The sequence below is a fragment of the Prosopis cineraria genome, unplaced genomic scaffold (genome assembly GCF_029017545.1).
Source record: "Prosopis cineraria cultivar Desert tree isolate PC_DT_omini unplaced genomic scaffold, ASM2901754v1 PC1, whole genome shotgun sequence".
NCBI classification, from domain to species: domain Eukaryota; kingdom Viridiplantae; phylum Streptophyta; class Magnoliopsida; order Fabales; family Fabaceae; genus Prosopis; species Prosopis cineraria.
In genome coordinates, this window is record NW_026555332.1 from 49,414,804 (window position 1) to 49,439,759 (window position 24,956).

General features: G+C 34.5%; 4 protein-coding genes and 1 long non-coding RNA gene across 12 annotated transcripts; 3 read left to right on the top strand and 2 right to left on the bottom strand.

Moving 5' to 3' along the window:
* The first annotated feature begins 1,722 nt into the window (after positions 1-1,722).
* LOC129308775 (histone-lysine N-methyltransferase ATXR4) lies at positions 1,723-5,264 on the top strand. 4 transcript variants are annotated; one of them, XM_054950130.1, is made up of 7 exons: positions 1,723-2,159; positions 3,029-3,084; positions 3,650-3,797; positions 4,092-4,161; positions 4,265-4,444; positions 4,592-4,663; positions 4,857-5,264. In XM_054950130.1, the coding sequence occupies exons 1-7, from the start codon at positions 1,791-1,793 to the stop codon at positions 5,048-5,050; spliced, it is 1,089 nt and encodes a 362-aa protein (XP_054806105.1). In that variant the 5' UTR covers positions 1,723-1,790; the 3' UTR covers positions 5,051-5,264. The 4 variants fall into 4 exon arrangements, with proteins under 4 accessions (XP_054806105.1, XP_054806123.1, XP_054806115.1 ...); XM_054950148.1 differs by having other exon boundaries at positions 4,932-5,264; XM_054950140.1 differs by having other exon boundaries at positions 3,671-3,797.
* Positions 5,265-5,507: 243 nt separating this feature from the next.
* On the bottom strand, positions 5,508-10,975 carry LOC129307466 (uncharacterized). 4 transcript variants are annotated; one of them, XR_008592375.1, is made up of 5 exons: positions 10,741-10,973; positions 10,396-10,668; positions 9,688-9,899; positions 8,833-8,980; positions 5,508-5,736 (listed from the first exon to the last, which is right to left on the bottom strand). It is a non-coding gene; the product is annotated as an uncharacterized LOC129307466 (long non-coding RNA). The 4 variants fall into 4 exon arrangements; XR_008592373.1 differs by lacking the exon at positions 5,508-5,736 and adding an exon at positions 8,350-8,487; XR_008592372.1 differs by lacking the exon at positions 5,508-5,736 and adding an exon at positions 9,416-9,509 and having other exon boundaries at positions 8,859-8,980; positions 10,741-10,972.
* LOC129307457 (fatty acyl-CoA reductase 2, chloroplastic) lies at positions 5,754-9,055 on the top strand. The gene is made up of 9 exons (XM_054948432.1): positions 5,754-6,571; positions 6,673-6,776; positions 6,887-7,086; positions 7,169-7,269; positions 7,376-7,586; positions 7,706-7,867; positions 8,006-8,087; positions 8,243-8,628; positions 8,714-9,055. Exons 1-9 carry the CDS (start codon positions 6,178-6,180, stop codon positions 8,880-8,882), a joined length of 1,809 nt encoding a protein of 602 aa, XP_054804407.1. The 5' UTR covers positions 5,754-6,177; the 3' UTR covers positions 8,883-9,055.
* Positions 10,976-13,325: 2,350 nt separating the features above from the next.
* LOC129316688 (lipid phosphate phosphatase delta) lies at positions 13,326-16,938 on the top strand. The gene is made up of 9 exons (XM_054961341.1): positions 13,326-13,453; positions 13,552-13,733; positions 13,907-14,002; positions 14,136-14,210; positions 14,315-14,445; positions 14,876-14,979; positions 15,072-15,200; positions 15,415-15,530; positions 16,436-16,938. The coding sequence occupies exons 2-9, from the start codon at positions 13,566-13,568 to the stop codon at positions 16,841-16,843; spliced, it is 1,227 nt and encodes a 408-aa protein (XP_054817316.1). The 5' UTR covers positions 13,326-13,453; positions 13,552-13,565; the 3' UTR covers positions 16,844-16,938.
* A 158-nt stretch (positions 16,939-17,096) lies between these two features.
* On the bottom strand, positions 17,097-22,889 carry LOC129317613 (serine/threonine-protein phosphatase PP2A-3 catalytic subunit). Of its 2 annotated transcripts, XM_054962292.1 has the most exons (11): positions 22,586-22,889; positions 22,250-22,306; positions 21,806-21,889; positions 21,388-21,459; positions 20,712-20,783; positions 20,444-20,484; positions 19,072-19,138; positions 18,016-18,207; positions 17,847-17,936; positions 17,663-17,770; positions 17,097-17,558 (listed from the first exon to the last, which is right to left on the bottom strand). In XM_054962292.1, the coding sequence occupies exons 1-11, from the start codon at positions 22,676-22,678 to the stop codon at positions 17,493-17,495; spliced, it is 942 nt and encodes a 313-aa protein (XP_054818267.1). In that variant the 5' UTR covers positions 22,679-22,889; the 3' UTR covers positions 17,097-17,492. The 2 variants fall into 2 exon arrangements, with proteins under 2 accessions (XP_054818267.1, XP_054819022.1); XM_054963047.1 differs by lacking the exon at positions 22,586-22,889 and having other exon boundaries at positions 21,571-21,889; positions 22,250-22,308.
* Positions 22,890-24,956: the final 2,067 nt, after the last annotated feature.

Below are 24,956 nucleotides of genomic sequence, written 5' to 3' on the forward strand. Positions count from 1 at the left end.
ACAGACTATTAAATATGAGCATTTTTTTTAATAAAAATTCAAATCATATTCATCATGTTATAAGGAATTTTTTTTTTAAATCTAACTTTTATTGGTTGTGATCTGTTTTTTCAGTACATGATTATATGTGATTTTGCTTCATTGATAAGCCACTTCATGGTATATGAGCTTTCGGTGCACCATTTCATTTCCATTTTTAACATTTTTAATAGTTGTTTTTTCAATCACCAATAATCCAGTTCAAGTATGAGGCAATGAGATAAGTCAATATCCTAGTGAGGTTAAATATTTTCAATAATAAAGTTAAATAATTTCATATCCCAGTTGTGATGATCAAATTATTTTAAAAGAAACAATTTTTTTGAAAACAAGGTTTTTCACCCAGAAAGAAAGTGACATTTACTGACAAGTCTTCTAATAAAAACCCACCATGACGCCACGACTGAATGGCCACCGGAATCGTCTGGTCGCTACCGACGAGTCTGGACACTGAGTCTCTCAAACTGAAAAATTATTGGGAGAATTTCAACAAAAGACCAAGCAAGGATGTGACATTATAATAAACCAGGCTCATTAAAATCCGAAATTTCAATTAACTTTAAGAGTACTGGAATGAAATTAATTTAAATAATAAAAAGATCAAAATAATTTGAATTTAAATATTAAAAAAATAGTGGTCAAATTTATATGCAATGTTGAAGAACTAACGATTAAAGTTAGAGAATTAGTAATTAAGGTTATTTCACAAATTTAAATAAATTAATTGAATAAATCTTTTCATTTTTTCAAAGATCAACAAGTCAAGTAAAATAATTTAAAAGTGATGTTGGAGAATTAACATGTAAAATTGTCATATAATATATGATGTTGCTTCATAAGTCCAAATAAATTGATTAAACAAATTAAGGACTGTCAAATCAAGTTGCGGTAGAGCCAAAACCTAAAGTCAGGGAGTGTGAGATAATTAATAAAAAATAAATATTTTTTAAAAATAATAATTATATTATAGGATTAAAATTATAGTAACATAAATAGATTGGTTATTATTTTTTTCTTAAAAATTATAATGACCAAGTTAATATGATCTCTTATGTAAATAAACTCTTCATATGTTATATAAATCATTAAACTATTTTATATTTAATAAATTTTTGAGTTTAAATATTTTTCATTTAGTCTAGGCAAAGGATTGAGAATAAGAGATGTAAAAATATAAAATTTATATACCATACTTGTAACATTTCCTAAAGTGAGGGGGTGCATTTGTCCCCTCACTATTATGTGGCTCCGGCGCTCCATCGTTGAAGTCAAGTAATTTACAAGTAATGGTAAGAAATTAATAAGTAAAGTTAAAAAGTTAACAAATGATGTTACTTTATAAACTCAAATAAATTGACTGAACAAGTAAATTATAAAGAAATTTTAATTATTAATTTTCTAATTTTAATTATTAATTTTTAAATGCTATATATAAATCTTATCATTATTTTTTTAATATTTATAGAAAAGTTATTTTGATTTTTGTAAGTTAATTTTATTTTAATTTTTTTAAATTGAACTGAAATTTTAAATTTTAATGGATTTTTCACATCCTTTGTACTATGCTTCAATTCTCTCAAAATTATTTCACTTATTTGAGGGTCTAAATTGTAATTGCCTTCTTATATGTCGTTTATTATAGGATGCTTTGAAATTTTCGCTTTTCTTTTCTGACCACAACGGCACAACGCTCCTGCGAGTGTGAAATTTCAGTGAAAGGTGCCAAGGTCGTCAATTAGAACTTGAAGTAGATGTCACGGTCACTGTGTAAGCATTGGAGCAGGTTGGTTACGCCATTCAGAATAGCAAATTGTGGCGAGAGACTTCAACTCACGGCATTCTCCTCTTCCACAACCTCAGCGGAGCATGACAGTCCCAGTCGACCCGGTCCGCCTCCGATTCGGGTGGGCTTCACCGAATCAGCTGGGCGTGGTGTATTTGCCACTCGAGCCATCGGAGCCGGAGATCTCATCCACACCTCCAAACCCTTTCTGTGCCACCCTTCTCCCTCATGTATCCACGCTGTTTGTTACTTTTGCCTCAGAGAGCTTCGAAATTCGACCAACCCGGTAGATGCGGGCGCATCATTTTGTAGTGAAGAATGCAAAGAATGTTCTAAGGTGCATTGGTGTTACTTATTCCACCTATTTGTATGGTTTGAATTTATTTCAAGTAATGCTTACAACATGTTTGAGGTTTAGACTGTGAGAAGTATATTTGAAATTTTTTTGGCTGACTGCTCATAAGAAGGAAAAAAAAAATTGCATATAGAAGTGTGCTTTGTGTGTCATGATTATCCATGTGCCTCTCCTTTCACCATGTAAAGCGGCGTCATATGATGTATCAGTTGAAATTTTATTGTTGTCCTTGAGTTTATTTCGAACTGATCATTAATGGATTCACTGTTGCTTAGTGAGAGTTCACGATTAATAACTGATAACATACAATTTAATGCAATATGTTTCTGACGAAGAAAGTAGTCCATAGACTATAGGTGTAGATGTGACAGCATGAACGCTATATCGTATCGCAGCTTTTATAGACCTGATAATTTGTGCGTTCAATTTAAAGCATCATGTAATATAATAAAAAGAAACCGCATAAGATAAGTAGAGGCAGCATCTAGTATATCAGATAATCACGAAGATTTGATACTTGTGATATGTAATGAGTCTCATATTGAGAAGCTTGACGAGTTGAGTAAGATTCATAAGTGTGAGGGATTTTCTCATTAAAGAGACTGATCTTTTGGGATAAGATTTTCTTTTAGACTCGTACTCATGACATGATATCAAATTTTATTCAAAGGGTAAAAAATCTTATGATTACTATTAATGCATGGAACATTTGGTTTGTGGTTATTATTACATATCTTATTTTTTGTTCGGTTTTGTGTTTTAAATAATTACATCAAGTTGGTTTTGCTTCATATTATTTCACTGAAACAGAGTGATGATTTATTCTATTGTTTTATTTTTTTTTTTTGTAGGAGTTTTATGATGTTGAAATGAAAGCGAATTGGATGGCTTTTGATGCTTATTGCCAGTATGGAGTTTTGTTTTCTAGCATTAAAAAATAAAATCTTCTTGTTTCAGTGGTGATAGATTCCTCCCATCTTTTCAACTTCCTCATAGGAATTAAGCTCAATATACCATTTCATTTCCTTAATGCTACGTTGATGGGTCTAACTTGTTCTTTAATTAAGTTGGTTTCTGATGTTTCATGATTATGCTCAAAATGGAAGTAAAAGATTCATCTCTAATGTAAATTTCCATAATTTCAGCTATCAGTTTACCAGAAAATTATGATTCTGACAATACAGTGGAAAGGGGAGAATGATAAAAGGAGCTATTTTTCATCCGCAGTTGGCTTGAGAACTTCAGCCAAAGCATGATTTAGTTCTGAAACATAATGTCGGTTATACTCATAGACACATACACACATGCAATTTAATCAGAAGAATCACATATACATCATCTAACTATCTGATCTGTACGTCTATTTAGAATAATAGAAATTCTTGAACTTCAATCCATAGAACTGTTAAGGACACACTCCTTTTAAATTATTGACACTATTCATTTATTTATTTAATGTTAATTGATAAAAGTGATCTGATCTCTTTGCCAAGGACCCATGGTTTGAAATATCCATTTCTGGTAAAACGTTTGGCTTGCATGATCATATCAGGAGTTGCCAGTATTGACAGTCTTGACATACTTCAACCTGCCAGCTTGACACCTGAGATGATACTAGAGGTGAGGGATCTATTATTTACTGATAACAACAATAGGAACTTGCAGAGTAAGGTTAGCAGATTTCTTCGAGAAATGAAAGTTGACTTTCCTATCTAAATTGGCTTGAAATCAATTAATTTTCTCGTAAAAATTGTTATGCAAATTCCTATATACCAGTTAATTTCCGTTAAAGCTTCTTTTAATGAAACATTTATTGGTGTGTAAGTTAAAATTTGATCAGCATTAATCACACAGCCTTGACATCAAGATGTGGCTGCTACAGACATGATCTGTCTATCCTTGTTTCATTTTCAGTTGGAAGAGGGTTTTGCCTTGTTAAGGAATGCCTTGACGAAGACACTTATTGCGTATGAAGATATTGCTTGTATCCTTCACGTGTTAGAATCCTTTTGTGCAGACAAGCACACACGTACACACTAAGACAAATCAATATTAGTTGAGGGACTTCTTATCTTGACATTTTTAAGTTTTAAGCAAGCAATGGTACATTAGTGTTCTGGCACGAATTCGTATCAATGCATTTCGAGTTGAACTGGCTAGAGGCTTGTATGAAGATCTGCTATCATCTGCAGTTGCATCTGTAGAAGCCGAAGCTTCTGTTGGAAATGCTGTCTACATACTTCCATCTTTCTACAATCATGACTGTGGTAATTGTTGTTTTTTCCTTTACTTTCCTTGATTCTGTCCTCAAAATGGACATAAAACACGATTGGATGATTGCCGGGGATGTTCAATTCTAAGAATATGTTCTCTTTACGTTGAGAACTGATGAAGCTAAACTTTTGTTACTGTAGATCCTAATGCACATATTATATGGATAGATAATGCAGATGCAAAATTGAAGGCCCTCCGTAACATTGAGGAAGGTTTGTCTCAGATTGCAATTTAGTTAATTAGTTGTTTATTCCCCTTTTGGAAGGTTTTAGGTTGACTTTCCAATAAGTAATGCGTTTGATGCTTTAATTTTGCTTAGTAAATCTACTCATTTTGATGTATTTATCAATTGACTCCTTAAAGTCAGGCAATTCTGATATTCTTGTTTTGTTACAATCATCCCAGGACCATTTGGCTTTCGTGAGATCAATGGCTATATGATGAAGTTTTTTTTCTTTTGTTTTTTTGGGCACATCTCAGGTGAAGAACTCAGAATCTGCTACATTGATGCCAGCATGGACCGTGATGCTCGACAAGAACTTCTGCTTGGAGGATTTGGTTTTCAATGCAATTGCAATAGATGCTCACAAGGCGACTAGGTTGTGATTTCGTTTGATTGACAGCATGATCTGGGCTGGAACTGTCGATATTTGTCTAGTCATTTCTCAGCATGTTACGAAATTCCTTTTTGATAAAAAGATAATTAGACCATGCACACTTTTTTCATGTATTATGCATATTGACACAGACGTTACAACTATAATTTTTTTTCCAGTAAAATACTTTTTATATCTATTAATTTTCTATTTTGAACGGAGAAAATGCATAAGCATCAAACAAGTGGATTAAAAAGAATCTAATTATTATTGTGAATATTTTCAGTTTTGCCCCTGTAGTTTGGCTTGATGACCACAAATTTCCTAATGCATTAACGATTAAGCGAAAAAAAAAGCAGAGAGAGAGAGAGAGAGAGAGAGAGAGAGAGAGAGAGAGAGAGAGAGTTGCATATGTAACTCATAAATCGAGGGATTTTATTTCGGAGCACACTTGGTTTGATTAAACATCGCCTCTAGCTCAACTGATTCTCTTATGAAAATGCACTCGATTTCCATCAATGTAACATTTGGAAAATCTGTATCAACTTTGTCAATCCTCGTAAAACTTGCTGTTTTGGCATATCACTTTTACGACAAAAGTTAATACTTGTGGTTGCCGCGCTCTAGTTAGCGGACCACCAGTTGGAGAACCCATTTCTTTTTCACACCCTTTCTTCGCCAGCATTTCTCTACGAAAGAATATCACAAAGAAAACATTTAACTAACAAAGATCATTACTAACTAATCAGTGAGGTGAAATAAAGAGAGCTCCCGCCATCTCAGATGACGGTGCCTCTATGGGAGGTGTGACTGTGAGGCAAAAAGAGAGCTGTTAAGAGAGAAATACTCAGATTTATTAAATTAAACCAATATTAAAACTACCTAACACTTATCTCCTTCTTCCTTAAATCCTCCCCACTTTTCTTTGTCCTTCATACTCCTCTCATTCTCTTTTAAAAATCAAACCAAACCCCTTCTCTTATAGAGTTGGGTTTGTTTACTTGCTTTTCTTTTTCGTTCAGTAAGAAATTAGCTGGGTTTTCAAGTCAACAATATTTTTAACTGCACACCCCCTTTAGTTACCATCCTTTTCTCTTGACCTGGACTCTCATTATTCTTGCTAGCTAATCATGGGAGTCTTTTCCCTTAGTTCATCTTCGTCTTGGTTACCAGGTAAGCTCGTTAGAGTGCCTGAAAATAATGACTTGTGTCCTTCAAGGAGGAAGGCAATCGTTGTGTGTTGCCAAGGAGGTGGAAATCTGAAGTCCAGTGGGGTTTCTTCTGTTTTGACAGAGAGATCACCATTGGTGAGCACAGACCATACTGCAACTGTAATGGATGCAGGAAGCTTGGTCTTGTCTCCAAATGGGAAAAGCCAGGCAGAGATTGTAGTCAACGATTTGATGCCTTGTGCTGGGCCATCACCCACCACTTCCATAGGATTGAAAGATGGAATAGGCATCGTCAAGTTTCTCAGAGGAAAGAAGTTTTTCATTACTGGTGCAACCGGGTTTCTAGCTAAAGGTTCTTCATTTCTCCTTTTTCTTTTCATGCACCGTTAGGTTTCCTAGATGATTCGTTCATAAAAATGGTGTGTGACTAATATGTATTTATGGTCCATTCAGTTCTTATCGAGAAGATTTTGAGGACTGAGCCTGATGTGGGCAAAATGTACCTTTTGATCAAGGCAAAGAATAAGCAAGCTGCAATGGAGAGACTGCAGAATGAAGTATGCTTTCAGTGATACTCTCCTTCAATATGCATTGGTTAAATTTGGTGTTTTCATTCATTCATTGGTCATGGATTGAAATTTTACTCTTTCTTTCTTTGTGATTTTAGATCATAAATACAGAGCTTTTCAAAAGCCTTAGGCAAAACCATGGAAAATCCTACCAAGCCTTCATGTTGAGCAAGCTGGTTCCTGTTGTAGGCAATATTTGTGAATCCGGTCTTGGATTAGAGGAAGATTTGTCTGATATTATTGCAGACGAAGTGGATGTAATTGTAAATTCTGCTGCTAATACAACATTTGATGAAAGGTTAGCCTCGAAGTCTGTAAGAGTTTCTACATTTTCTTGTTTGAGTTTGCCAGGTAATTATTTGAGTTGTTTGAAATCTCAGATATGACACTGCTGTCAACATAAACACTAGAGGACCCTGCCGCCTTACAGGCTTTGCGAAAAAGTGCAAGAACCTTAAGCTCTTTCTGCATGTTTCAACAGGTAGAAAGAATAAAAAGGATGATACATATGACCTGAGTGAAAAGTTCCTAGAATCAATTCTTGGCAAAGGCAGGTTTTGATTAAGTTCCTTGTGTGTATTGTGCAGCATATGTTAATGGACAAAGGCAAGGTAAAATCACCGAGAGGCCATTTATCATTGGAGATAGTATAGCTAGAGAGAAGTTTGTACCTGAAGTTCCAACAGAAGCCTTGCCCATATTGGACATTGAAGGGGAAATGAAGCTGATTTCATATTACAGGGGAAAATTTGAAGGGAACTTGTTAGCTCAAAAGATGAAGGAGTTGGGTCTTGAGAGGTATCGAGTGTCTCTATCTTTCAATCTTTCAGATTTCCAAGAAAGATAATAGATGCAAAGTCCTTCAGCTTTGTAGTGTCAAATTTCATGATTTGATGTCAAATTATTGTTTGAAACAGGGCAAGACTCTATGGGTGGCAAGATACTTACGTGTTCACAAAGGCTATGGGAGAGATGATGATGGATAAACTGAGAGAGGATCTTCCAGTTGTTATAATTAGACCTAGTGTTATAGAGAGCACTTTCAGAGAGCCATTTCCTGGATGGATGGAAGGAAATAGGTATGCCAACACCACTATAACAAAGAACAAGAACTTGTTATGACCAATCAACAAACTGCAATAAGACCCCACACCCCTTGGATAATAATTGCTCGAGATCATATGATAGAACTGAAAAGCCTTCATTTTAACTTGCAGGATGATGGATCCAATAGTTCTATGCTATGGAAAAGGGCAGCTCACAGGTTTCTTAGTAGATCCAAATGGAGTATTGGATGTGGTAAGTGACATGCATTTCCCATTCAGATTCTTTCAAACAGTTCAGTGTTATTATCAACCATAATGCAAGGCCAGGAAAGTAAATCAGAAGCATTTGATAGCTTGATTAAAGGTTCTGACACTAACATTTTCTCTCTTAAACTGAGTAATTTATAGGTACCAGTAGACATGGTTGTTAATGCAACCATGGCAGCGATGGCAAAGCATGGAACGGCTCAAAAGCCAGAGATCAAAGTGTACCATGTTGCCTCATCTGTGGTGAACCCTCTGGTGTTCCAAGATCTGGCAAGACTGCTCTATCAACACTACACTTCTTCACCCTGCATTGACTCAAAGGGAAGGCCAATTGAAGTCCCATTCATGAAGTTGTTCAGCTCCACAGAAGAATTCTCTGCTCACCTCTGGACAGATGCAATTCAGAAAAGTGGCCTCACAGCCATGGACAAGCTGCCCCACAGACTCGAAACTCTATGCAGAAAATCAGTGGAGCAAGCAAAGTATTTGGCCAACATATATGAGCCCTATACATTCTATGGTGGAAGGTAAACATGCTAACCATCCAAGAACCGAAGATATTGACAGTTTTAAGGAATAAGTTATTAACTGAGAAGTGTTAATGTGATGCAGGTTTGATAACAGTAATACTGAGAGATTAAGGGAAATGATGTCAGAAGAAGAGAAGAGGGAATTTGGGTTTGATGTAAAGGGTATAGATTGGGAAGATTACATAAAGAATGTGCACATACCAGGTCTAAGAAGACATGTGATGAGGGGAAGAGGGATGGGTGGCTGGTGACTCTTTGAATCTTGTGACAACTAAACAAACACCACTCTGTCTCCTCCAACCATCTGTAATAAGTTACGTTCTTCTCTTTCAACCTAAGGAATTTGGCCCTGCCACGAGTATAGTTTATATATATTATCCATATTGTAATTTATCAATAATTCAAACTATAATGAATTGATCCTTTCGCCTATTTATGTATGTCTCTCAGTGCTGATATAAACAGCTTAAATCTTAGCATATTTTGAGTTTTTAAAAATAATAAAAACGAAGTATTTTATGACAATATCCATTTCTTTTAAATAAAACTTAAAAAAAGGAACAAATTTTGAAAAAAAAAATCCACAACAGTTAGTTTTATTAGAACATGAAATAAAATTTCACTTAATATAAAGCAATAATTATTTGAAGTTCAATCTTTGAAAGTAATTAACATTATCATTTATATTTTTTGAAGTTATCAATGATTCTTTGGGTTGTAACTCAGCCGCGAAATTAGATCATTACATCTATACATTTATGTATTTAGAAAAAAACTTGCCCACCAAACGACTTGAGGAAGCTCCTACAAGACGATGCTCTTGGTGTTAATTAGCTTTGCATTTGTAATAATAGGTCCTAGTTGGATCCCTCCCTTTTCTGAACAAGAAAAAAATATATTTCGAAAAAAAAAAACATCAATAAAAATATGACAGGGTATGAGATTCGTAGTACTTATTCATTACAAGGATATTTTATATTAATAACTTTACAACATATAAAAAGGGAAAACCATTTTGCTAGTGCCCATAATTTCTCTCAATTTTTAATTTGGTACCTTTACTTTTTTTTTCCTTTTTATTCCCTCCTTCAACTTTCCTCCGTTAAAGGTGTTAGCCACTGTAGATTGCAAAATTGCTTGAGGGACGAACGGCAGAGAAACGACGTTAAACCAAGTTCAAGCTTCTCCGCACTATGGTCGCTCCTCCTCCTTATTGTTCATCCTTGGCCTTCATGCTTTGACTCAAGCTTCTTTGCAATGTTGAGGACCTGTACCAGAAAAACAGAGACACCATGCATCAAAAGCTTTGCATCTTCATAAACATATAAACACCTTTTTCTTGGTGTAGCATTGTTATCAAAGCTAAGTGAACAAGCTGTGAACCAAAGATTTTATTGCATTTTACATTTAACCATTGCTACAGGACAAGCCTCTAAGCCAAAGTCAACTCAGAGTATCTATGCAAATGTGAGTCAAAACAAGATACAAAATTGGTTAAGGCAAAAAACAAAATGTTGACTATCTTTGTTGGAAGAAGAAGAGAGATCAAGTGAGTAGGCCTCCCAAAGACACGCACAATGATGTGAGGCAATAAAGACATGAGAGAGTCGTAAAGTTTATGAATGGGCTTTTTCTCCTAGCAAAAAGCCATCGAGCGAGAGGCATTGATGGCCTCGTTTTAGACTTGTTTGGAGAAGGAGGAGCCTCTATGGGTAAGTGAAGCACAAGCAGGAGGACTCGCGAATTTCACGTATCTTTTCTTACACAAGTCTATAGCATCCTTTAGGCAAGCGCATTCGCAATGAACTCGAGGTCTTCAGTCTCCGGATCATCCCTCTTATTTCAGTAACCTTGACTTTCTCCCCTTCACCTCCTGCAATTCTTTCTTAGTGCGCTGGGGCTCATCTTTCAGTGACTGGATGCAATGAAACAGAGCTTTCTCCAGGCTCTCTTTTGCTTCTTCGATCTCAGCCCTCGAATCGGCTTCCCTGGACTGAACCCTCCCAGTCTCACTCTGGGCTGCTTGCATCTAGTCAGCTAAGATGAAATGAAGTTGAATGAGCGAGCAAGGAGACAGAAAGAAAAATGAGGGAGGGGATGGGAGAGAACCTGTTGACACTTGGGAGCGTAGAGTTGCCTTCCTCGTGATTGTAAATTGCCCGGTTGCATGAACAAAGATCCAAAATCGCCCTATCTCCAGTTGCACACGAACCCTCCCCCTTCTAGGCTTTTTGGTTTAACGTCATCTTCTCCTCCGTTCACCCTCAAGCAATTTTCCAACTACAAGGGCTAACATCTTTAATGGAGGAAAGTTAAAGGAGGACATAAAAGGAGAAAAAGGGCGGAGGCACCAAATTAAAATTTGAGAGAAACTATAGTTACCAACAAAATGGTTTTTCCATATAAAAAGAAAAAAATTGGTAAAAAAGATTTAGTTAAAAGAAAAATTACGTCTAAAAATCACGTTAAATTCAAGGATCAAACTAAATATTTTATTCATTAAATTATATAAACAAATGATCAAAATACTCGTCTATGTAAACAGACAAAAATTAAAAGAAAAAAAAAGTTGTCTGTTTAACAAGTGCATTTCAAGTCAAAAGTATGCACCAAAGCCAGAAGCCTTACACTTAAATTGGAAATCATGTACCACAAGCTAGAAAGTCTTACACCTATAATAATAAAAACTATAACTTACTTTTCTGGCTTCTAGCTTCTGGCTTAAAATGCAAGGTTTCTAGTTTAGATGCAAGGTTTCTGGCTTGAAGTGTAATGCTAGGGGTGAAAAGCTTCTAACTTAAGGTGTAAGGCTTTTAATTTCTGGTGCATGTGTTGAATAAACAATCTTTCTTTTTTTCCAATTTTGTTTGTTTAAACAAAAAGGCATTTTGGTTATTTGTTCATATTATTTAATGAATAAAATATTTAATTTGGTCCTTGAATTTAACTTGATCCTTTTCACCAATTTTTCATAAAAATAATTTTAAATAAATATATATAATATAAGAAAAATATAATAAATTGTCCCAACATAAATAATTCGACTCATTTTTTAAGTCTCGGTGCAATATGCAAAACATATACTAGTTATTAATGATAACAGCAAAAAATAAATAAATAATTATAAATTTTTAAAACTTTAAAAATAACTATTAAATCACTAATTTTTAATTTAAAATTAAAGTATATTTTTCCAGATATAAATCTCCCTCTCAATGATAATAACTGTTTTAAATTTGGTTATGAAGCTACTGGTGACTGCCCCTCATTGGTCATCCCATGCTATTTGCATTGTCCCTTCCCGGCCATCAGATTTTTTTTTTTTTAAAAAGCTAATTACATTTGTTTTATGTATAATATAAAATTTATAAGACATCACATGAGATACATGACTTATTTTAAACTATCCGTGTAAAGCACAAATAGTGCTTAGTTTTAATTATACTTGAAAACATTTTTTTTTTTTTTCACCCCAGTATCGGGTATGCCCGCCAACCTGTCGCTTGTCAACTAGAAAAGGCAATTTGTTAATTATCCGGATGTTGACATAAAACGAACTGGAGGATTTTAACTAATCTTCTTTTTTCCTTTTTTGTTAACATTCACAAGAGTTTTTCTTTTTTTGTTTGCATCTTCCCGCAATATCTCACTTGCCAATTGCTATCTTGTAGACGTATCTATTCTTACCACAGTACTCAATAAGCCCGCATCTTGATGAGGGTGGAATTGCTGGATTTCATGTTCACAATTTTACATCAGAGCAAAGAATTTGAATAAAAATTAATTTAATCTGTTAAAAATAAGGATAAATCAATAAAATAAAGGAAGAATGATAATTAAATTCCAAATGAATAAATTAATAACATTTAAATTTTTAATAAATTTTTTTACAAAATAAATTATAAATATTAATTTAAAAAGTCACAGACAAAATTTTCTGATATAATCTAAAAGTTATATTTAATATTAAAATGTTTATTTATAATTAAAACTCCTAAATGTATAATAATTTAAATTGATATTTTTTATTTATTTTTTAAAAAAATAACCAAAATCTCACTATTATTAATTCATTCTTTTGAAATCCAATTATTATTAATTAATTTTTTTGTTATCTAACTATCATTCTTTTTAAAAATAAAAAAAATAATAACGCAGAGGTCAGTCGTCGGAAGACGTTCAAGTGCGTGGGCCCAGAAGTTACGACCCTTAGCTTCAGGGTCATTGTAAGCTCGTTCACATGGCTTGGGACCTGGGAGCGTTAATGTGCGACCCGATTATTTTTCGGCCAATTAATGTGCGACCTGATAAGTTGCTCTCATGAGGCCACTTCTCGTACAAAAATCATAAATGCGGCTTTCCACGCCATGAGCTGTTCATAACGCGATTATATTTAAAACATTTGAATTTTATATAAAAACATTTAAGAAAAAAAATGAAAAAACATGAATTTTATATTACATAGTGACTGCTTATTGATAAAACAACTCAACTTTTTAAGGAATACAACTTCCTTCAACTACAATTTGCTTGAGCCTATGAGAAGAATAGTGTCGTTATTTTTCGTTTTCATGTGGAATCACTATTCAAGAGGCGTGGAAAAAAAGGTTGTCCAGGCTTTTTGCCACCACAATCTCTGCCAGCAAAACCCAACGACGACGAATCTGAGGACCCACACCAAAATCCTTTTACTGACGATTATAATAAATTATTTATAGAATAGAAAAATATCTTTGTTTAAATTAAAACTCGCTATTTTTGCCTTGAGGGGATCCTTGCCAGTATCAAGCCCTGCAAGTCCCAATCTTCCATCGGCTTTCTGGTTGTAATTTATTTCTTTTCTTCGTCTTTCTTTTCTTTCTTTCTTTGTTTTTTTTTTTTTTGACTCACTGCTCTTTGTTCGGTTCTAACGTTCCAAAGCGGGGAGAGAGAGAATGATGGAGGGTTCGGCGGCAGTGTGGCAAGGAGCAGCTCTCGGGGGATTATTCTTCTGGATTGTATCGTCGTCATACCTCAACGTGACTTGCAGGCTTAGATCTTTTCTTCAACCCTGGGTAATTGACCACGTCGTGTCTGGAACCTCCATTGTCCTTCAGATCCAGGTAGGCAACAAGTTATGATTATAAAAAGCAAAAGAAAAGAAAAGAAAAGAAAAGAGTTGAACAAACAAAAAACTCGGATTCTTATTCTGGAAACATTCTATCTTTTTTGAACGTCGATAATGACGAATTGCTTCGGTAATTTTTGCGGTTTCTTATTTGGCGGGATTTTGCAGAGTTACAGGCTTGGAATTCTGGATGCTTTTTTCTGTGGATTGTCTTGCGTTGTTTCTGTTTCCTTTTACACAGCTTTTCTTCCTCTGGTATTTTGGGTAAGGGTGTCTTTTCTGTGGCTTCAGTAGAGCTCTAGACTGCGTTTCATTTGACTGGTAAATGTGATTTTCTTTTTTGGTTGAAAAGAGAGTCTCGAGAATTCATGTGTGGTAGGTTTCCATGCCTGTGTAGAGTGGACATAGCAAATTGGCAAGGCAACTGACGTTGCTGATCGCGTTTTGTGATTATGTAGGCAATTGTGTAAAGGTATGTACGTACGTACTATCTCCCCTAAATCAGACTACACTTCGTCTGTATTTTTTTCGTATTATAAAGGTGCTTACCTGCCTTCGGTATCTATTGTTCAATAGGATGTGGTATCAGCGCCAAGGCCTGCTTCTCCGCCTGTTCGGAGACTAACAGCTACAAAAGATGAGGAAGACAATGCGTTAGAATATGGCCTGCCTTCATCTCACACGCTTAATACAGTCTGCTTCTCTGGGTATTTTTCCTTGTTTGTTTTTATGGCAAGTTTTATAATTTATGTGGTATTATTTTAAAGTTGTCAATGTGTCACGTGTGCCGTTGAGACTACATCCATGGCTCCAGATTGAGTAAATTGACATGCTTAATCAAGTTTCACACAGGTTTAACTCATGAAAAAGTAAAATTTAATGCATTATATTTTCTATCAATTGTCTGTAATGGCCGAGGTTTAAACTTCAAAAAAAAAAAAAATTGGGGGGTGGGGGTGGGGGTTAAGGTTTCTAGATACATTGCACAAATTATTGAATATTCCTTTGTTTAGGACCTAAAGTCAATACAATATGGTTGATAATTAAGAAGGCATATGATTCTCTCGAGCAGTTTCAGAGTTTTTCCCTGCACTCTTGTCAATAATGATTGTTTCTCCCTGAAAACATTTTTTACAGCTACATTGTGCATTATGTCCTGACTCATACTCAAATTCAAGGTGCTTATGTCATTGTCCTGGGAATTTTCTTTGCCAGCTTACTCGTGGCTTTCATTGGTTTGGGTAAGTGTATCTTGCTTTTACGTCGTGAGCAATTTCCTTCTGTTGGATTAATGGACAGTAGAAGTGTGACAAATATCTGGTCTCTCTTGCAGGAAGAATTTATCTTGGCATGCACAGTTTGGTCGATGTCATTGGTGGTCTTCTTATTGGACTTGGAACCCTTGCATTTTGGCTTCACATTGATGAATACCTAGACAGTTTTCTGATCTCCGGACGAAATGGTATCCTTAGTTTATAATATGTTGAGCATAATGGAACTTTAACTGTTGCAACATATGGTGGAAATCAATTTATTTATTAGTTTTTTTTTTTTTTGTAATTTTCATTGTAAAATATGTAGTCTTGAAGAGCTCATTTTGACTGAGAATATAGTTTTTTTGGGAAACTATCTTGATATTCTATCTTGTGATCAATAATCATCCATTTTTGTTGCAGTCACGTCATTCTGGATTGCATTGAGCATACTCTTGCTCTTTGCTTACCCAACTCCCGAACTTCCAACTCCAAGCTTTGAGTTTCATACTGCATTCAACGGTGTTGCATTGGGAATTGTGAGTACTTGTCCATCATTTGGCATTATTTGAGCATCTTGTTTCATCATCCTTCTCCTTTGGTAAGATTAATCTAATATCCGCACTAACGAGTCAGATTTGTCTGTCCAAATAGAGGTACCTGTGACAACGTGACTGTTTCCATCTTCAAAGTTCAATTCAAATTTAAAACCTTGTCCAAAGCGTACTGAGTCCCCTTTGCTCGACCTAACACATAATTACATAAGATTTATCAATTTTTCATATAATTTAAGTGGCCTCTCTGTATTCAGAGGGTTCAAAATGAGTCACTGTCCATGATTTATGAACAATGCAGCTTCTTTTATAGCATGAAGAAACACAATGTGAAGATCCTTGTTATAAGCAACTTCATGTGGGTGCTCTTGTTCATGCTTAAGAGTAATGGATTATCAAACTGCAGAAATAAATACATTAAAATTGATGTCGAAGGTGAGAATGTTGAATATATATTTATCCAATAACCAAGATCACAGGCATATTGATGTATGAGATTAACTATGGAACTCTCCTTAAAGTCCATAGCTGGAGATGCCGCGGTTAAAAGCCAGGCAAAGTCTGTAATGTAGGAGCAATGCATTTAACACCATACACTATCACAAGTTCGATGCATAGTAACTTTCGTTAAAATTATGGATTCCAAAAGGTTTTTGTCTTGGATGAAGAGCTTTATTCAGCTACTGGTTTCTCAAATAACTGCTCTCCTGTTTCCAAATCCAGGGACCGATTCTATTGCCTTAGAATTTTGTAATGTGTGCTTATCTGAACATTGTTTCATTGCCCCAGTCCTATATTGTGTTATGTATAATCGGCCTCTGCTGAAGGTAGAGGTATTTGGTATATGGTGCATAGTAATCTGCATTTATAAATCTCAATATGCGGTGCAGGTCGCAGGAGTACAGCAGACATACCATCAATTTCACCATGAATATGTACCTCGTGTGTTCTCTCCTGAACTCGCAATCACGATACCTGGATTTATAGGAAGAATGCTTGTCGGAATACCAACAATCCTGATCGTGAAATTCTGTAGCAAGGCTCTTGCAAAATGGACTCTTCCTGTGGTATCAAACACCTTGGGCATCCCAATAAAATCAACGAGTTATATCCCAACATTGAAAGGATCTTTCCAGGGAAAGAAGTCTGACAAGCTCAAACAGGCTTACTTGCAAAAGCTGCTTTCCCGGTACCAGGTATTTGATATTGATACCGGAATTAGATTTCTTCAATATGCTGGTCTTGCATGGTCTGTGGTTGACCTTGTGCCGTCGCTTTTTTCATACCTGAACTTGTGAGCGAAGATTTGCTTTTAGCGCATTTCAACCACTCATTGCAAAATGATCGTCTACGTAAAATTAGTTCTAAAATAATAGATGATTCCATTTTTTCACATTTCAAGAGTGACTTGGTTTTAATATTAGCTCAATTACCGTGTGCGTCGTCAACAATCGGCAAAACATCACTTTCCTAAATGGTACCAGTTTAGTGACTACAATTTGACTTTCATAAATGTATTACAACTCTTCCAAAGTGTGAGCGCTAATAAAATTGAATCAAGAATATTGCAAGGCATCCATAGGATATTTTGAGGGGAAAAAAAACACATTCATTGTTGCCTGCTAAAGGGCGTGAAACATGAGAAATTGAGAATAAATGAGGGGAAAAGTCTAAATATCAACACTTTGAATGATACATATCCTGATAAAGCCATCAATCTATGCAACTTTAACAAGACGTCCACCAAGTTCTTGTGCGGAACAAATCAGTCGAATGTTACCTGCCTGTATAATACATCAAAGCGATATCCACACCATTAAAGCATCGGAAGTCTTGTATCCGCCATGGCTTTAAATGCTCAGAAATCTCAGACACGGATGCGCAACTACCAGATACCCGAGGCAGAAGTAGGCTTAACCATGATATCAGCATGATTGAGCAGCTAAATTAAAGGAAGTAATCAGGTGTTCTACGGGTAACATCTGGCTCTCCCCTCCTAGGAGCAGGTTCAAACTGCAACATTCTCTTCAAATTTAGGCATGGACAATACAAGGCAAAGGACAAACAAACAATATCTTCACCAGTTAGAAGAGCAAATTATGGTGAATATGAGAGACCTGGATGAAAGTGTGGTCCTTGCAATCATCAACTTCCAAAATGGAAGCCATGTTCCCGCATCGATAACAGTAATTAGGGGCACTAAAGATGGTAACCACCTTTTGTTCCTGTTTCAACAAAACAGTAAATATCCACAACTATACCCTCTTAAGTTTAAAGCAGGAAACATGAGGAGGACATTACGTGAGCCCAGTTAAATCCATCCATAACCAGCTGATGAGCTCTAGCGATCAACTTAAGGTTGTTTGTGTGATTGAATTGCTCAGATATGTCCTGAGAGACAGTGAGTTTAAGTAAATAACTGATAAAAATTCAACAGAGGGCAGGATTCAGAAATTAAATTCAAGTTTACCTGGCCAAAAGTATATCCTGCACCGCGAGGAGAAATTCCCCAACCACATCTGTCATCTGGGTCGGACCATAATAGATCACACATGGGCCCTTCATGAGGAACCTCCTGAACACGATCGAAGTTCCTCACATTATCAAGAGTCTCAATGGAAGGAGATAGTCCACCATGCAGACAAAATATCTCTGACTCAACCTGGAAGAGTTTTAAATTAGAAGTTGAATGCTTTTAGACCAAAAACTCAACACTAGCTACCAATTTCCCGTCCAGCTTTTGTGGCGACCATAAGGTTGTTTGCCAATCAATCTAACATCTCAAGTAAGCATCACTATAAAGACGGCTTCATTTGAACTAAGCACATGAAAATTTTAACACAAAAACATGGGTAAATTATATTACAAGCCCTCAGGTTCAGTGAAGTTACGAGTGCATCAGGTTTGAAATGCACACTTCTGATTACTCTATTTACTTTACTTTTTACTTTTTCGCCATGGATTACAAACTCTAGTATTGTGTTTTAATCTTTTTTCTGTAGATATAATCTTTGTTTCTCCTCCCAAAAAATAAAAGTTTGAAATGTACAAGTTTCCTTCAAAAGACAGAGAGCTTATATCTAGAAATAAATTATTACCTTTTTAATGCTCATACAAACCAGAGGCCACAATTAAAACTAATCACTACTCCTTTTAGTCCAAAGTGTACGATACCTTGTAATAGTTAAACCACTTTTTTCAATTTTACTCTTTCTAGATTAATATAAAGATATTTAATACAGTTATATCATGATTTAAAACCAATAGTAAAAATGAAAGTACGTCTCTTTCTTACGATATCAAGAAAAAAAAATTTTCTCAAGATGCATGAAACAGTTGAAAGTGTCCTACAATAAACACCAGAAAGAGTATTTCACATTTCCACTTAACCTTGATATGTAATTTGCCCCACGAACCTCTTCCCTTCCCCGTTCAGTTAAAATCAATTTAATATGTTTTCCACAAATATAATCCCTTCAACATAAAATCGAAAACAAAAAGTATGTACTATGTACGAAGTACTTACCAATGCAGTCAATGGAAAGTAATCAAAAAGGTCTGTGAAGATCTTCCAAACATTAGCATTACCATACCTGCAAATAGATAATCAAAAGTATTACATGGACTAGAAAGAAATTGCATTGCTTATGCGCAGGAATCAAAACCAATCAACAATAAGAACAGCTCAGATCAACTAATCCAGAAACCCATGCAACTGCAATCGCTCAATTTCCTATTCATGAGGAATTACCCCCCTGCATAGAAGGGTCGGTGAATTTCAAATAGTTTAGGGCACTAGTCCCATGTTGTATATCAGGACCCCCCCCCCCAAAAAAAAAAACGGGAAAAAGAAAAGAAAAGGAAAGAAAAAGAAAACTCATGGAACTGGACGAATTTAGAGTTGAATCATCCACTGCAAACTAAATCGCATCTATGTCCATATCCAACTACGTGTAGTATTAATTAAAATAAGGTTTCAGTTTACGCATGCGAGCGTGAGCAACACTAACAAAATCCTAAATCTCAAATCTGAAGTGCCTTCATGAAGCACAACTGATCTGAATCCAGGGTCAGATTTTTTTCTAAAAACATCAGACACCATCAATGTAATTTGCATCATAACATCAGATCATGCAACCTCGCATCAAATCCACCATAGCATACACAGCTAAGGAAGTTCACTAATCAAAACCGTACAAACCATTACTTTTGACAGTATAATCTACTAGAATTTGCAAAGGATTCCCCAAATTCCAACAGAACAGGCACCCCAAAGACAGTGTCAAGGTGCTACGTCTACCGTAACCAATCCAAACACATACCCTGATTTTCTCCTCTTTCTGCTTCATTGTAAACCGGCATTTCTGTATGAATATATTTCCATGCTCTTTAACTATTTTAACTAATCACAAAGATCCTCTTTTTTTTTTTCAAGGGTCAGCACAACTTCCATGACTATCACATTGCCACAATCATGTGAAAATGTCAGATATCCATCAATACATCAACATCAAAAATATGAAACTCTCAAAAACGAGCATCTCAAAATCAAAATGATTTCTAACTTCTAAGCCTCAATTCAACAGCATGATTCAGATGCTCACCAAAGACCTGAACTTTAGTAAATGTAAGTGGCGAGAAAATAGCCAACCAAAACCTAATACTGAAATTCTACAAATGTACAATACAATAGGGGGAAATTACGTTATTTTATTTAAAAAATCAAATAGTTCATCAAATCTGAAAAGAAAATTTTCTCACTAAACCACAAGTAAAATAAATAAATAAACTGCGCATTAGTAATTAACAAACAAAAGTTTGTAGAAACAATTACAATTTATGAACATGCAGAACTTTCTTGTTCTAGGACCGGTAAATAAAAGGTATTGAAAACTCACTTCCTTAGGCATTCATCATAAAATCCATATACTTGAGTGATCTGCACAAATAATTAAAGATGGAGCAAAAGTTAAATAACTATTACATAAATCTGCAAATCAAAGCCAATATAATTTTCTAAAACTAGCTATTGATTACACCACTCGAGAATAAAATCACTAAGAACTACAGGAATAAATACCAAAAGAAACCTGAGGAAAAGTGTAATAATATATACTTACAATAAGAAAATATTATTTTAAATGAAAGAAAATTATAAAAACACACCTGGCGACTTTCATGGTTCCCACGAAGAATAGTTATCCGCTGGGGATACCTCACTTTTAGTGCCACAAGAAGCTGGATAAAATAACTAATTAGCTTGTAGTATCTTTCCTCTAACATATACTTACTTCAATCAAAAGTGAAATAAAAAAGTAATAAAAATCCATGCACTTCACCACCATTCACTGTTCCAAAAATGACCAAAACAAAGATGTCATTCAAGGATTTGACACGTTTCTATCTCTATTAACATAATTATAAGATGATTTCTAAAATCTAGCAATCCTTTAAGCTCGATAGGCCTTCCAAATGCGAACAAACAGAAAAGTCAATAATAATGATGAAGATTTTAATATAAACTAAACAGTTTATTTATTGGTGAACAACTGTTCCTTTATTTACATATGAATGAGTTCTAGAAACCTATAAGATAAGGTATCATCATCAACCTATTGTGGAGAGTCCAATTTCTTGTTTTATCCTCTTAGTAAAAGACAATTTGAATGACGCTCACACTCACACTTAATAAACTACCTCTTTAAGGGGAAAAAAAACCTCAGCCTGAACCTTTTTTCATTCTGAACATGAACTAAGTAACAAAATTATCAAAATGCACACAAAATAGGGGGGAATTAAACTAGGGAAAAAAATCAGATGAATTTATATTGGTAGTACTTACTGTTACAGTTTCAACTGAATAATAACCCCGGTCCACATAATCTCCCATAAACAAGTAGTTAGTATCTGGACACTGTCAAATAAAACAAGATTTTCTCAGAATTCAGATGTAAGCTTCATGAAGGAGTTTTTCACAATAAAACCATTAAAATTTTAAGCAATGGCTAAAAGGTAAAAGTCATACCATACGAATCATTTTGCAAAACCTAAATAGTGTAGGAGCTGTAGCATGATAATATTAAGGTTACAGTGAGTTTAATGAGTACTTCCTGATCTTGCAATTTAGTTCACAATACCTCTGATGCACTTCAAGCTTCAAAAGCTTTTTCTTTGGCAGGTCACAATTAGTTAGTTAAGACATTCCCCAGCTGAAACAGAAGAATTAGATACAACAATAAAGTCATGGTCAGAAATGATACCTTCCCTCCAATTCGAAATAGTTCAGCAAGATCATGAAACTGCCCGTGAATATCGCCACATATTGTCACAGGGCTTTTCACAGGCTGTGGTACAGGAGAGATACGAAAATTAACGCTTCATATTTAAGATAAGAGAACTTAAAATGATCTCACAAGGGATGCAAATATTCAATGAAAATAAAAATGAAATGTTGGGATTTAAAAGGCGACTTCTTCTTACTCCAGACAGGCTCAGAAGTAAATGACTCCAGAGTACGGGGCCCAAATAAGAAAACAAAATTAAAAACATCAGATAGAATTAGTTGAACAACTCATTTCTCACTCAACAATGAATCACTGATGCAAAACAAGCAGCTTTAGCAACAGGATCGACAGCGTCCTCCGAAATGAAAAATGCAACATTGAAAAGACCAGACGTAAAAAGACAAGCGAACAGGACTGCACCTGGACGTTGCTCTCGTCCATTAAAATGTCCCTCGCCTTCTCGCACAGAACTCTAACCTACAGGTAGGGCAGAAAAAAAGAGCATTAGTTTGTACTTATGTTTCCTAATAATAATAGCAGGAGTAGTAACAGACATTGGAGGTAACTCCAAATAAAAGGAATGCGACAAAGAAAGTGAGGATTATCAATATAACGTCCAGTTTCAAGGTAATTAATACTGAAGGACAAACCATGTTCGAAGTTAGATCGCTCAGATAAGAACAAAACGTTAATTGCATATCAACAAGCATTCATTGACGAGACAGATCTTAGCCATCAAGATTAAAGAAATCAAACCTGTTGCTCCCCGAGTGGCTTGCACTGCATGAGCTGTGAGATCTGCTCGTCAAGATCAGAGCTCGATTCCAATGATAACGAATCCACACCCATCTTGCTCGGTGCTCGATAAGAACCTGGTGAACAGAATCCGGCTTAGGGCAAGCCCTAACCCTTGGTGAAATTCTGCGATGCCCTTTTCTCGCAGCTCGCAGCTCGCAGCTCGCAGCGTCCAGACTGTGAAGGGGACGATCTAGGAAGTTAGAACAAGGAAGGGCTCGTGTAATAATGAATCATCCAAAATGCGATTGGACATCAAATGATTTGCGCGCAAGCAAAATACTTCTCCCTCCTTCCCAGCTTTTTTATTTAAAACCCTCCTTCAAGAATTTTGTTTAACCTTTATTTTTTTTTAAGAATTTTTTTTTAACCTTTAAAAACAAGAGCTTACTCTCTCCTGATTAAAATATAAAGTATTAATAATTAATTTATAATTTATAAAAAATATTAGTTAAAATTTTAATTTTTTAAAAAATGTATGTTTTTTAAATTTTATTTTTATTAAATATTTTATATAAGTGTTCTGATAGTAATAATTAAAATTTTAATATATTATTTTAAAAAAAGAATAATAAATAAATTAGAGGTATAAAACAATTCAATATGTCATTTTTTTCACAAAAAAAAGAAATGAATAAAGTAAGGATATAATTAAAAAATAATTATAAAAGCTACTCAATACACTATATTATGGACCAAGCAAGACTTCTAAAATATGTTTTATATCCTATCTGAAGAGAGTGTTTGTTTATGTTTTTTAAACGATACAATAAAATAAATTTTAGTAAAGCACATTTAAGGTGATAAAAATGAAAGGTGAAAGAATGACTTACTATATTAATATAATATAATTATTATTAATATAAACATGATATGTATTTTTTTCTAATTTTGTATGGCAAAAAATTGGAAGATATTTTTAAAAAAAAGTTATGATTTTTGGTTTTTTTTCAATTTTTCATTTTACAAAAGAAAAATTATTTTTTGAAAATAAGATATAAAAAAGTCGTGTTCTCCCTGTAAGATTTTAATACTAGTTACATGCAATCCAGTATTTAAATGAACTGGACATAAATTTGTGCACTAGTACTTGTAAATGTATTAATATCAATAAAGTTCAATGTAAACTGTTGATAAAAAATGCATTTTTCACAAATCATGTGTTTCTCTGGCTCTATCTATAGGGCAGAAAAAATAAGAAAAATTATAAGGCACTTGTCAATTTGCAAATGTTTCTCTTTATATTTTTGCTCTTATACTTTGAATAAAAATACTAATAATAAAATTTAAGAATATTTATTAGGAATAAAGGTAAAAATTTATTAAATTTTAAAATAAAATTAATGAGATTTAAAATTTTTCATAATTTCGATGAAACATGCTAAAAGTAATTTATAAATAAGATCAAATGGAGTACATGATTAGTTCATCCTGTAATGCATTGGGACCACGTTTAGTTATTTATAATTAATAAATAATTTTATATTTATTACTCCCTCCCTCTCTTTATATAAGATGTTTTTAACCAAATCACCCAACTTAATAAAATTTAATTATCTAATTAAAAGCACAACAATATTTTGATTTTGTCCCTAATTATTGTAAACAAAAAATAAATTTCTTTTTTAAACTAAATTAATGAGAATACTTATTTTTTCTCTTTCTAATTTAATAAGGATATAATAGTCTATTTATTAAAAAATATGCTGATAACTTTTTATATTTAGAGATAAAAAAAATTATAAGAGATTTTTTAGATGCAAGGATGCAGGGAGGATGTTTTATTTCTCTTGACAGTATCATGTTTATTATATTCCATGTGGAATGGATTCATACTCGTACATTAATTAAAGTATCATGAAGCCTAAAATGGATCTCGTCATCTTTACTCTGCGGGAATCTTTATATTATCTCGTTTGGTGGAAACGTGAGGGGTTTTGAGAAAGAGAAAGATTTTAATATCATCTTCTTTAGGGCATGATTGGTCCGCATGAAAAGGGCAAAAGAAAGAGAATGGAAAAGCTCATTTTCGTTGGTTTGAAGGGCATGCATACAAATTCTTGGAACCTAATTTTTCCTCCTCGATCCAGAATTTAATTTCTTTAGCTAGACCAAAGGAAAATGAAAAATATTTCATCATCGCTAGCATTCATCCTCCACTGTGCTCGAGTTCGTCTTTGTTGATTCTCAATGTTGCTGCTTAATCTCACCATCATCATCCATCTTGCTTTAGTCGCCCTTCCTCTATTCAATCTTGTTATGGCCATCTACATCACACTGTTCATTCATTAGGTTCAAGCCCTTCCGAGTCTCTCCCTCCAAGTTTGCGTCA

Bases quoted from the DNA above. Each gene is read 5' to 3' on its own strand.
- LOC129308775 (XM_054950130.1), top strand. From the start codon at position 1,791: ATGTCACGGTCACTGTGTAAGCATTGGAGCAGGTTGGTTACGCCATTC. The intron at 2,160-3,028 runs GTGCATTGGTGT...TTTTTTTTGTAG, and splicing joins AATGCAAAGAATGTTCTAAG to GAGTTTTATGATGTTGAAAT. The intron at 4,162-4,264 runs GTATCCTTCACG...GACATTTTTAAG, and splicing joins TGCGTATGAAGATATTGCTT to TTTTAAGCAAGCAATGGTAC.
- LOC129307457 (XM_054948432.1), top strand. From the start codon at position 6,178: ATGGGAGTCTTTTCCCTTAGTTCATCTTCGTCTTGGTTACCAGGTAAG. The intron at 7,587-7,705 runs GTATCGAGTGTC...TGTTTGAAACAG, and splicing joins AAGGAGTTGGGTCTTGAGAG to GGCAAGACTCTATGGGTGGC. The intron at 8,088-8,242 runs GTAAGTGACATG...AGTAATTTATAG, and splicing joins CAAATGGAGTATTGGATGTG to GTACCAGTAGACATGGTTGT.
- LOC129316688 (XM_054961341.1), top strand. From the start codon at position 13,566: ATGATGGAGGGTTCGGCGGCAGTGTGGCAAGGAGCAGCTCTCGGGGGA. The intron at 14,003-14,135 runs GTAAGGGTGTCT...ATGCCTGTGTAG, and splicing joins TTCTTCCTCTGGTATTTTGG to AGTGGACATAGCAAATTGGC. The intron at 14,446-14,875 runs GTATTTTTCCTT...CATTTTTTACAG, and splicing joins AATACAGTCTGCTTCTCTGG to CTACATTGTGCATTATGTCC.
- LOC129317613 (XM_054962292.1), bottom strand. From the start codon at position 22,678: ATGGGTGTGGATTCGTTATCATTGGAATCGAGCTCTGATCTTGACGAG. The intron at 17,937-18,015 runs GTAAACTTGAAT...ACTGTCTCTCAG, and splicing joins CAGGATATACTTTTGGCCAG to GACATATCTGAGCAATTCAA. The intron at 17,771-17,846 runs GTAATGTCCTCC...TTGTTGAAACAG, and splicing joins ATGGATTTAACTGGGCTCAC to GAACAAAAGGTGGTTACCAT.